The sequence below is a fragment of the Dipodomys ordii genome, unplaced genomic scaffold (genome assembly GCF_000151885.1).
Source record: "Dipodomys ordii isolate 6190 unplaced genomic scaffold, Dord_2.0 Scaffold23, whole genome shotgun sequence".
Classification (NCBI taxonomy): Eukaryota; Metazoa; Chordata; class Mammalia; order Rodentia; family Heteromyidae; genus Dipodomys; species Dipodomys ordii.
Window position 1 is genome coordinate 4,790,640 of NW_012267239.1, and position 12,411 is coordinate 4,803,050.

The 12,411-nt window shown below is 45.7% G+C and overlaps 1 protein-coding gene across 2 annotated transcripts in view; it reads left to right on the top strand.

Annotated features, from left to right (window-relative positions):
* The first annotated feature begins 223 nt into the window (after positions 1 to 223).
* Pitpnb (phosphatidylinositol transfer protein, beta) overlaps positions 224 to 12,411 on the top strand; it is a 55,167-nt gene continuing 42,979 nt past the window's right edge. The window contains exons 1-3 of one of the 2 annotated variants that reach the window (XM_013014459.1): positions 224 to 296; positions 6,230 to 6,260; positions 9,031 to 9,176. In XM_013014459.1, coding sequence (XP_012869913.1) covers positions 277 to 296; positions 6,230 to 6,260; positions 9,031 to 9,176 — 197 coding nt within the window. In that variant the 5' untranslated portion in view covers positions 224 to 276. The remainder of the gene's footprint in view (positions 297 to 6,229; positions 6,261 to 9,030; positions 9,177 to 12,411) is intronic. The other variant, XM_013014458.1, reaches the window with a different exon arrangement.

A 12,411-nucleotide genomic window follows, 5' to 3' on the forward strand; every position in this document is an offset into this window, starting at 1 on the left:
AGCGTGCGCGCCGGAGTCTGCGCAGCCGCAGTACAAGCCTCACGGGCTTCCGCCGACCGCGCAGCCGCACTGGAGACCTCGTGTGCCGAGGATGGGGCGTGGGAATGGGCGGAGCTACCTTACACGGAGCGCTGACGTGACGGGCGGCGGCGGAAGGGTGTAGACGCGCAGGCGCAGTGGCGGCTCGGAAGGTAAGAAGGCGGGGCCGCGCAGGCGCCGTGAGAAGCGGTAGCGGCGGCGGCGGCAGCGGCAGCTGTGAAGGGGGGTTCCGGGAAGATGGTGCTGATTAAAGAATTGTAAGTGTCTCGGTGGGGACGGGCGACGATCTGGGGCGGCGGCGGCGGGCGACTCATGGATCCAGACGTTGGGCACTATTCCCAGAGCCGAGAAAGGGCCGGGCCGGCCGCTCCCCGTGAGCGCTCTTCTCCCCACCGGCACAAGCCCCCGGCCCGCCCGAGGCCCGGACCCGGCTCTCCCTCCCCCTTGCCCCGGACCCTTAGGCGTTGCCGTGGCAACACGGCCGCTTACCACCCCCCCCCCCGGCGACCCGGGCCCCGGGATCGCGGCCCCTGGCTGGTGGATCGGAAAGGCGCGGCCGGGAGTTTCCACTGGGACCCGCCTTTCCCAGCCCCCCACCCCCATGCTGGTCTGGGCCCACCCCGGGGCCCGGAGCCGGGGGGCCGGGACGGCGCGGCCGCGCCCGCGTGCGGAGACGGGGCGGTCTCCCGGGATGGAGGTGGGCAGGCCCGGTGCCGGCTGCCCAGGTGTCGGGACGTCGGGGGGGTGTCCTGAAGTGCCTGCCGGGGCCGGGACTCTCCGGGTTTGAGGAGCAGAGCGAGCCAGTTTGGCGGTGCTCAATCTCGGCGCTTTAAGATCGGATGATACCTGGGGCGCCCGCTGCTCTCGGGGGTCCGGACACCGGGTGCGTCCGGCCGGCCAGATGGGGTTTCGGAAAGTTGTGGCTTTTCCGGACCCGGGTCGAGGCCCCCGGCGCGGCCGCGCGCCCGGGTAGGCGGCGGGCTCCTCTCCTAGCCCCTGGGCAGATAGGGATTTCTGGTCTGGCTCGTTCTTTTTATGAGTTTTTTTCTTTCTTTCTTCATGTTTTGTCCGAAATTAACTTTTTTTTCAAGTTAATTCACATACGTAACTCTGTGCCAGTATCCGGGCTTGAACGCAGGGCCACAGGGCACTGTCTCTGAGCTTTTTCTGCTCCTGTCTAGCGCTCTGCCATTGGTACCACTCTGGGCTAGTTTAGTGGTTAATTGGAGCAAACTCTTCACCGACTTTTCCTGTACAGGCCGGCTTCGAACCACAACCCTCAGGTCTCAAGCCTCCTGAGTAGCTAGGATTTACAGGTGGGAGCCACCAGTGCACCTGTCTTTTCAAATTCTTAAACACACTAAAAAAATATTTTTTTAAAAGACAATGTAACAGTCTCCAGACACGTTATTGTGTGTGTGTGTGTATTGCTAAATCTTTTTAAACTTAGCCTTTGTGTGCATCAGACCTTCCAAAGACTTTCTCAGGAGAATGAAAGTCGGAAGTGATTATAGCCACTCACAGGCCCTGCACGGTCTTCTTTTCTGCTCTGGTACTGATGCCATTTCCTACTTTTCCTTGGTCCCCCTGGGCCCCGCAGAATTCCTTGCGAGTTCTCCACTGTCTGGAAGATAAGCCAGTTCAGACCTCTCTGCTTGCATGGCTGCTTCCTTCCGCCTCAGGTGCCTCTGCTCGCCAATTCACTTCCAAGTCTGTGGTCCAGTGACAGTTTCCAGGAAGGAATTTCCGTGCCCTTCATGCTTGTGTTCTCTTCATTTGGTCTCCAGAAATGTGTCCCTTTTGTGCATGCTCCTATCCCCAGCTTCTAGAATAGTCCCTAGCACTTAATAGGAGCTCAGCAAACATTTGTGAAATGAATTGATGAAAAATGACAACTTTTTACAGTGACAGGGATCCCAAGAAAAAGACATTTTTGCCTTTTATTGCAGATGACAGGTTTACAATTAAAGCTCATTTGTAGTACTAAACTTTCCACTTATATGAAATTTATATTTCTCAGGAGTTGGTTATAAACATGTACCTATGGTTAAGTGTTATCTCTCTTATTGTTCTAATGTACATCCATTGTAGGTAGTGGCAGATAACAATCCAGAAGTGGAATATGAGTCCAAAGGAAATTGACTTGGCTCAAGTCAGATTGCACATTAGATAATCTGTCATCTTTTCTTTTTCTTCCTTCCTTCTTCCCTTCTCCCCTCCCTCCTTCTCTCCCTTTCTCTCTCTTTCTTTTTCTCTCCTTCCTTCCTTCTTTCTTTCTTTCTTTCTTCCTTTCTTCCTTCCTCCCTTCCTTCCTTCCTTCCTTTCTTTCTTTCTTTCTTTCTTTCTTTCTTTCTTTCTTTCTTTCTTTCTTTCTTTCTTTCTTTCTTTCTGCTTTTGTTGTTGGTGGTGGTGGTCCTGGGGCTTGAACTTTGTGCCTGGGTGTTGTCCCTAGCTCTGCAGCTCAAGGCAAGCACTCTACCACTTGAGCCAAAGCGTCACTTCTGGTTTTCTGATGGTTAATTGAGGAGATAAGAGTCTCACAGACTTTCCTGCCTGAGCTGGCTTTGAAGTGTGATCCTCAGATCTCAGCCCCCCAAGTAGCAAGGATTTCAAGGGATTTGTGTGTGGGGGGGGGCGTCCTGGGGCTTGAACCCAGCTCTTGGGCATTGTTCCTGAGCCTCTCTATGCTTGAAGATAGCACTCTACCATCATTCTTCTTTTATTAGAATTACTTCCTTCAAAATGTGGCTAAGTGCTCAGTGGATAGCGTTGATTGGTGAGTGGTAGCAAGCAAGCCCATGGGAAAATTGTCACCTTTGGAAATCTGTACAGCTGCTTTTCCCTAGATATTTTGCACTGAGATAACAAATGTTGAAATGTGCCCAGAGTAATTGTTATTATTATTATTTTATTGGTTGTGGAGCTTGAATTCTGGGCCTGGGCACTGGCGCTCAACTCTTCAGCTCAAGGTAAGTGCTCTACCACTTGAGCCACAGCGCCACTTCCAGTTTTCTGGTAGTTTATTGGAGATAAGAGTCTCACAGACTTTTCTGCTTGGGCTGGCTTTGAACCTCAATGCTAAGATCTCAGCCTCCTGAGTAGCTAGGATTACAGGCATGAGCCACCAGCTCCTGACTTATTTTTTAAATGTCTTACATTAATCTTGATGTTTATACCTTGTGTATATCTCTAGATTTCTGTCAGCCTGCAACTTTTTAAAATTTATTTTTAAAGGTTTGAGGCTGTTATCTAAGTATGGCCAATATCTAGTACAGGATCTGATCTGGCTCAGTGCTGTTGAATGAAAAAAAAAATCTCCAAATAGCTTTCTAAAATTACTTTTATTCAGAAGCAACAGATAGGACATTCTGTGTGAAGATGTTGGTAAACAAAATACTTTGCCAAATGTTTGTTGTCTTGCAAAATTTCATCTATTTTTAATGAAGTTTAAAGGTCAGAAATGACTTACCATGTGGGCAGGTTCCGGTTCCCCTCCAGTCTAGTATTTAAGCAATGGGCAAAGTTGCCCCTGGGTAAAGTCCTGGTTTTAAAGAATTCATTGATGGTCAAGCACCTGCCTGACAAGTGCCCTGCCCTGAGTTTGAACCCCAAGTACCACCAAGAAAGAAAAAAGTGACTGGTTCCATTTACAAAAGGACTTCCATGAAAAATTTCAAAGAAGTTTGTCAATCTTTAAAACTCTTAGACTAATAATGGGACACTAGAGCCTGGCCTGTTCCTTATCCCGTTTACTTTTTAGTAAGCAAATTCCTGAAGCTGGATGTCTTAGTCACTCCTTGTTCATGAAACAAGGTCTTCTCAAAGTAGTGGTAAGCAAAAGTGGGGATCTTCCAGGAATGGTTGTCAGACGACCCACCTGGAGTCTCTGGGTTTATGAACGTTCAGAGAGGACTTTCTTCCCTGCACCCCACACCTTCTCTCCATCCCACATCTTGGTTGGGGTCTTTTATTCATCTCCCTTCGCAGACCCAGAGTACTTCTTTCCTTAGCATTCTCAGCCTCGTATGGATGGCTTGCCCAGGTCTGCTGTAGTTATGTCATCTGTGTCTGAGAACAACCTCCCAGGACTTCTCGTCACCCAGTTAATGAAAATTCCTACCATGGGGTTTCAGGCCCACCTCCAGCCGGGGACCTTTCAGTCCCCCCCTCCTCCAGTGTGTCCTGTTTACTGAGACGTAGCCAAGCCAGCACGTGCCCCGAGGGGACCGCCCGGGAGATGCCATGTGGGAATTTAGTCATGGAGGCACACACAAGTTTGTTCTTGATGAGAACTGAAATTAGTAACCGTGCTGCCTTGGAGAATGTTTCTGGTTCTTAGACACCATATTCACAGAGACGAGTGTGTGGTGAGGTAGGGGAGGAATAGGAGCGTGTTTGTTACACATGAAGGTTAGAGTAATGAATGTGAAAAGTGTGGATGTTTGCTGGGTATTTCTCCAGAATATGGAGAGAGGATCTGGAAAATGCCGCTGGAGTGCAAGCTAGATGTACTGTTCTTGGTTATTTATATTACTCCTATATATATATATTTTCTTCTGGGCCTAGGTGCTGTCCCTGAGCCTCTTTGTTCTCAATGCTAGTGCTCTATCACTTGAGCCACAGTGCCACTTAGGGCTTTTTCTGTTTATGTGGTACTGAGGAATCGAACCCAGGGCTTCCAGCATGCTAGGCAAGCACTAAGCCACATTCCTGGCCCTGCTCCTCTACTTTTTATAACAGATATAATCAAGAATGCTTAGGCTTAAAAGATTGTCACTAGTGAGTAACAAAATAAACAACTAACTGCAGTTGAAGAGAAACCAGAATAAGTGAAACATGTAGAAATTTCCTATAAAATGAAGACGTGTGAATTGGGGTGGGGTTGTTCTCCCCTTCTTCCCCCATATGCCCTCTCTCAAAGTCTCAAAGGAGTTGGGGGTCTGGAAGTTTATCTCAGAAAGTACCCATTGTTGTGAGATAAATTGGTAAATAGGGATGGCCTTGCTTTGATGAATTGTTGGTAGAAATAAGGAATCTGGAGATAAAATGCAGTGTTCAGATATAAAATACTGCACCATAATGTATTTTTAAATTCTTCAGTACTATATTGTAGGTAAAATGGAGCTCTAAAGATAGTATTTTGGTGTGTTCAATAACAAGCTCTTACGTTTGCTCTATGCTAGAAGAGGTTATTGTATTTATAACGTTCAAGGTAGTTTCCATTTGGGGGGGTGGGAGGGTGGGTGTTTAGTTGGTTGGGTTTTTTTGTGCTAGTCCTAGGGCTTGAACTCAGGGCCTAAATGCTGTTCCTGAGCTTTTTTGTTCAAGGCTGGCATTCTGCCACTTGAACCATAGCTCCACTGCTAGCTTTCTGGTGGGTAATTGAAGATAAGAGTCTCACAGACTTCCCTGCCTGGGCTGACTTACAACCATGAACTTCAGATCTCAGCCTCATGAGTAGCTAGGATTGATTACAGGCATGAGTCACCGGCACCCTATGGGTAGTTTTCTCAATAAAAGTTTTCCTCATTAATATTAAAGAATCCTTGAGTAGCTATAGAAGTTTTCTTTTCTTCCCTTCCCTTAGCTTCCCTTCCCTGAGCTTCTTTTGCTCAAGGCTAGCACTCTACCACTTGAGCCACTGCTGCCACCTCCCACCTTTTCTGCTTATGTGGTACTGAGGAAATGGAACCCAGGACTTCATGCATGCTAAGCAAGCACTCTACCACTAAGCCACATTCCCAGCCCTGTGGAAGTTTCTTGAAGCATTCTTTCTTCAAAATCAAGATGCATGTTCCTTGAGACGTGCTGTGAAATCAAGCTGCAAAGCATATAGAACAGGAGTGAACAGTACTGAAGATTACATAAGGACATCCTGACCAGACAGTCTACAAAGAATATACTTGGTACCCTCCAGTTTCAATGAGATTTTCCTTGTTTCTTTACCATTCCCAAGAATTGCTGCACTGTCTCTTTGGGTCATGGTACAATGAGGACACTTGGTACTAAAGATGGCTGCCATCCGAAGAATGGTATTATTTGTACAGGTAGAAAATACCTGTTTAGGTTCAAAGACCCTCTTCCAGAACAGATATTCTTGTGTTTTTAGATTAGGGAGTCCTGCTAGGATGTCTTTGGATTTTAAAGTGTTAAGTGCAGGTATCTGACGTCTGTCCTTTTTTCTTTTTAGCCGGGTGGTTTTGCCATGTTCTGTTCAGGAGGTAAGTACTCTTCTCTGTCATTTTATATGTATAGTTTATTTTGATATGTTCATTTGAATTCATGTTTTCATACCATTCATAGAGTACCTTTACACAAGTACTTTTGCCCCCTTTATTTTCTTTCTGTTTTGGGTGAGGTGTTGAGGAATCAATGCAAGTATTGTACCTCCACACTCCATCCCAGCCCTTATTCACGTTTTCTTTTCTGTGTATATAATGAAGGGAGCTGAGGTCCCTAGCAGGTGGTCTGTTGTGAGCAGATGTCTTGTGCTGGAACAAGGCAGTGCCATCACTAGTGCAGGAATGCCCTCTTCCCGCAGCATGCACGTAGGCACTTTGCAGGTGAGGTGGCTCCTGCCTGGAGCATTTTAAACAGCCATCCACTGTCACCCCAGACCTTTCCTTTAACACGTGGCTATTGCTGTCAGCCCATTCCCATTAGGATTGAAGCCTGCCCTGTGGGCAGCTCTTTGAGGTTTGTGTAGCTCTCCCTGCCACCCCATCCCACCTCTAAGACCTTTTGTTCCATTTTGAATTGGGCACAAGGTTAGATAACCTGACCTTGTAGACTGTTGCTCTTGTGAGTGCATGTATTGTAGTTGTTGCTTGGGTCTGAAAACAATTCCAGACATGCTCTAATTTTAAGATTTAATTGCTCATTGTCTTTGATCTGCATTGATATAAGAACATATCAGCTATGGAGAACTTCTGACCTGCAGTTGCTGCTACCTATAGGACAGCCAGAAAGGAAGATAAGAGCAAGAAAGCTAAGAGGCCAAGACGGGTGTAACAAAGTACATGAACCCCTCTGGGCCTTTCTGAACTTGCACACAGTTCTTTCTTACTCATTTGTCTGGTCTCCCAGAGCTGACAGTAGATTAGAAGCAGTGAGTTGGAACTGGGACAAAACAAACTGATAACCGAGAGAAGTGACAGATGACGGAAAACAGAAAAAAAAAGTGCAGGAAGCAGAGTAGCTGTCTGGCGCTGGTGCGTGTAGATGGGAGCCCAGCTATAGGTTTTCAAGGCAAGCCAGATACCTCTGCTTTATTTGCACAATTGATAGTTCCAACTTACACGCGGAACTTGACTATTGAAACCTTAGGGTTTCAGCTGGCTGAATCATTTTGTTGAAATCTGTGAGTCTTGGTATTTGTCAGTCATAATCTTCCCAAGCTTTGTTACAGTCAGAGGAAATGAGCACACCCCCTCTGTTGAAGTTACTCTTCACATGAGAACAAGAAAGCCAGCTACAAGGGATGGGTTCATTCTTTTTTTTTTTTTTTTAATCTAGTTGCTTCATGGTGGCTGTGTGGGTTTGGGTTACTATGTTCCCAGTCTGGACCACATGTACCTTCTGACTGGGAGACACTGTAATCCCACTTTAAAATTTTTAAAGATCGCCATGTGGAAAGGCCAACTTTATTTAAAGGATTTCATCGTTGTGGTGGTTTCAAGGTGAACCAAAGCCAGCAGCCTTCTGGGAGTCTAAAGCCCCTGCGGACACTTAATTTTGGACCGCTTAAGGCATCTGTTTGGGTTCTGCTGCCTAGGCCTTTCCAAATGAGTAAGATTGTAATTTAAAATTAAGTGTGCCTACGTGCTAGCTCTAGCATCCTATCTGTAGGAGCTTTTTAGATAAGATTGCTTCTTGCTTTTTCTCTCTAGTGAAATGGGTGGGTTCTTAGAAGGTTTTCAGTGAGTTTTCTTTGAAAGTAGCTTTCAAAGACCATTGTGTGCATGGGAAGGAAGAAGTTCAGTGATATTGGAAGGGGCTGAAGAGGTGCTCTGGCTTGGGCTAGGAGTAGGCCTGTAGGAACTGTACTTTGGCCCTCACTAGAATAACAGTAGAAAGGACTGTCTGCTGTGTCCTACCTTTTATGGCAGTACTCATATAGTTGTAATTCTGTACAGTTTTTGTTTACTAGAGAACTTTGTTTAAAAGTTCTGGTCCTAGTTAGCCAGTCCATGTTTCTGTTCAGCTGGACAACTACCAAATGGTCATGTTCTACACAAGTGACAAGAAAAAAATAAAAAGGACCCCAAAGTCCTGCTAAATATCAACAATCGTGGTTCTTTAGGTTTTTCAGGTTTTAACTGCACATTCTATTTGTCCTGTTTACTGCTGAGAACAGTGTTCGGTGTTTGCTCTAATGGACAGTGATGATGGGTTTGTGTGGTCAGATGAGACAGAATGGTGAAAATGCTTCAGAGTACAGATGTATATTGTCCAAGAGTTGAACAATGCGACACACGATTTTCTTGAGGACTGGGAAGGTGGCTCAGTGGTAGAGTGCTTGCCTAGCATGCATGAGGCCCTGGGTTCAGTTCCTCAGGTCCACATAAACAGAAAAGGCCAAAGTGGCTCTGTGGCTCAAGTAGTAGAGCGGTAGCCTTGAGCTGAAGAGCTAAGGGACAGTGACCAGGCCTGAGTTCAAGACTCATGACCGACAAAAAAATAAAAATACACAAATGTATGTTGTTCAAGGGTTGAACCATGTGAAGCACAATTTTCTTGAGAAGTGGGTTGCATATAAAAGCAAGTGTATTTAATATTCGTTTTTTTGAATAAGGAAAATCTTGTACGGTGTATGTAGCTACTCAACGCTGTATATTTATCTTCTAAAATGTTCTGATTTGAGTCATGTTTTCCCTTAGAACACGTGCCGAGTGGTTTGGATTCACTTTTTCATAGTGAGATTCTAGCTTAGGCAATTTCTTCAGATCCTGCTGGCTGACTGAAGTTTCTGTGTCCCTTGTTGACTTCCAGTATCAGGTTGGACAGCTCTACTCGGTTGCAGAAGCTAGTAAGAATGAGACCGGTGGTGGAGAAGGAATAGAGGTCTTAAAGAATGAACCTTATGAGAAGGATGGAGAAAAGGGACAGTACACACACAAAATCTATCACCTAAAGAGGTAAGTGCAGAGTTCACGCTTCAATCACCATAACCCAGCTTGCTTATGAACCTCTGTGAGGACACACGTGTATTTCATTGTTGTTATGTGTTGCACCTCATTACTAGGAAGACCCTGCTTAACAATAATTACAAATGCATCTGTTTACAACACAAGATCCAATGCTGAGAATACTTTAAAGTAAAAACTCAGTCCATCCAATGTCTAGTCACAGAAGTTTCCTGTACATATTCAAAGATGTGTGTACAAGCAGGCATATGGAGAGACTCAGCCCTCATATCATCTCTGCTTCCTCCCCGTGGACGCACGCTGGATAGGGTTCTTTAGGTTTTAGTAGAGTTTACCATTTCCTAAATACCAGGTCCATCTATATACTTGAGGTGTTTAGTAGATTTTGTCCTTTGAAATGGTTTTTCTAAACCTAGTTGTACAGTCTTTCTGCCTTAGATATTTGTCCAGGAAAAAGTCAAAAAGGGTTGCCAGGAGGAGGGCCTGTCATGTTAAACTTAGATGTGATAACCAAATTGCCCTTGAAGACTTTGGTCATGTTCATTTTTTTTTTTTTACCGTAGTTCTCTTTAATTTTTGCTGCTTTCATAGGTAGAAAATACCCTTTTGTGTACATTTGTATTTCTTCATTAGTGAAGTCTTAGTACTTACTGACCATTTGAATTTCTTTTGTGCCTTGGCTGTTCAAATGGGTCTTGTTCATTTTGTCTTGTCCAGGTTCTTCTGCACATTACCTACCTTTGGCAGTCTGCTTTCTTTGCCATAAATATTTTAAAGTAGAAAATGTATGCCAGGATTTATCTGGGAGCAGGAGACCAGTAATAGCTTTTAAGACTTCACGTTGCCAGTAGCCCCCAGTTTACTATGAGTAATAGGAAATCTCTGCTCTGCTCTTTCTTTATTCTCTTCAGGTTAAAGTAAATTTCTGCTCTTAGTTTGTGGAGCCCCTCAGCATTGTGGGAGAGCTGAGGGGATCACCTTTTTTCATACTTTCTCAGTTGAATTCTACTGCTTATTTTAAACTGGAACAGAAATACATTCTTTTCTGTTAGAATACAAATTTTGGTATTATATGTGGCATAGTCTGTGTAATATTGATAGTATTGAGCTTATTTATGCTTATTAGCTTTCTCTAAAATTTTTTTACTGGCCCATTATTAATGGATACATAATTAGAATTTTATAATTGTAAAAAATATTAGACTCTAGGGGTTCTAAAATGGTGTTTGAAGTACCAATTTTCTCTTGGTCTATGATGTACTTTGTAGATCACTCCCCCATGGGTGAAAATTTGAAATAGATTCATGGTATCTTCTAATTGGAACCTAAAAGTTTGAAGACATCTTATGTGGAGAAAGTTGGTTGCAAAATATACTATACTATATATCTAAGCACAAAATAATGTGCTTTTTTTTGTTTTTTGTTTGTTTGTTTTTTAGTAGAAAGAAAAGGACCGTTAAGTACCCACTTTTGTAACATCTGACTTAGGTAGCACTTGAGTAAAATGGTGGCTGTTCAGCTGAAGAGGTCTCTTGTCTGAAGGCTTTTTTGGGCATGAGGCTTAACGTTCCTCTCGGGCTCTTAGTGGATTAGATGAAAGACAGCCCTGACTCTAGCGTCCTGCCTAGAAAGAGCTGCAGTCTGCATCCCTTCTTAACCCCCCCCCCCCAGTCTGAGAAACAGCAGTGTGTGCTGTACAAAGGGGACACGTGGGCACACACCCAAGGTGGCAGGGACCCAACTCCTCTGTCTTTAATTCCTCTTTCTTCAAAGTAGGTTACTTAAGGTGCCTGTCCTCAAGACTCAAACCCCGAGGGCTCCCATGAGAAGGAATGGGCTGGGGGCAGGGAGGGCTGATTCTGGATGATCGTTGTGGTGTGGTCCTCTTCCCCCACCAAAAAACAATGGCAGTTGTGGATGGAAGCACAGAGAGAGCTAGATGTGAAGGAAACGGGAGAGGAGAGGGCAGTCACAGGTGGTGTGGCACACAGTAGCCACTCAGCACAGCATTGGGGCAAGGGCAGTCAGGAATCTGCACGCACATCTGTCACTGTCACACTGAAGGTACTTAGCCGAGGCTCACAGAGACATTCAGCAGTGGGTGCTTATGCTTTCCCTCTGCTGTCAGAAGACTTTGACCCAGGGCATTTACAGCAGTGCACTGTTCCTGGGAACCTGAGTCATGTCCTGAATCCATGGTTCACCTAAGCCTGGTGCATGGACCCCATGCCACTTAGAACAGCTCTACAGGCGTCACTAAGGCCACTAACACCTTTACTTGGTGATGCTTGAAATTCTGAGCCTTGCTGTAGTCTGGGTAAGCGGGGCCCAGTTGTTTCTCATGTCAGCAAAACACTTCTTGGTAAGACTTATCCACTCTATCTCAACCATCAGATTGAGAAACAGTCTTGGCAAGGCATGGACAGAACTCCAGAGTCAGTGAGTCTTTGTGAAGGCTGTTTCAAATGTCTGCTTTTGGCCCTGTTTCTTGTTTGGCAGCAGAGCTAGGAGGTGAACCAGGCAGGCATTGTGGTTCTGGAGCTCTCCCTCTTAATCCCTTTGCCAGTCAGGTTGAAATTTTGCCACTCCTGAAGTGAGTGAGCTCACTGTAGGGAGTTTGCAGGGAGTCCTCTTGAGCCACACATCTGGCTTGCCCACATTGGATCTTCCCTACCATCTTCCAAAGATTGTAACCAGGCACTTGGGGTTGTCTGCCTGACACGTGTTACACTTCTGTCCAGAGCACAACTCCTGGCCTCTCTCAGCCGATCTCTAGTGGCTTCCAGAAGTCACCTGGGAACCTGCACTTCTCTTCAGAGAACCTGTCCTGAGCAGAGGCCTTCTTTGGCCGCCTCTTCCCTAAGCTCTTTGCTTGCTCCTCCACAGTTTTGACAGTGATCACATATCTGTACGTACTTGTGCTTACACCCCGTTTTCCCCAGAAGCTGTGTGTTTCCTTACATGCTCAGTGGGGAGTGAAAGAGGGAAATTACTGGACAGGTTTGAAACTGCACAGAAAACATGGTAGTCTTTGCTGAGGTGGTTCTGAGAAAAGCTGGGAGTGCCCTTGAGACCTCCCTGCATGAGCCCGCAGGCCAGCCCTGTGCTAGCTAGTGTGCCTTCCTCCTTCTCATGGAAAATCAGCCTTACTTCTTTTTTCTTTTTTGGTTCCAGTCGTGGGGCCTGAACTCTGGGCCTGGACACTGTCCCTCAGCTCTTCAGCTCA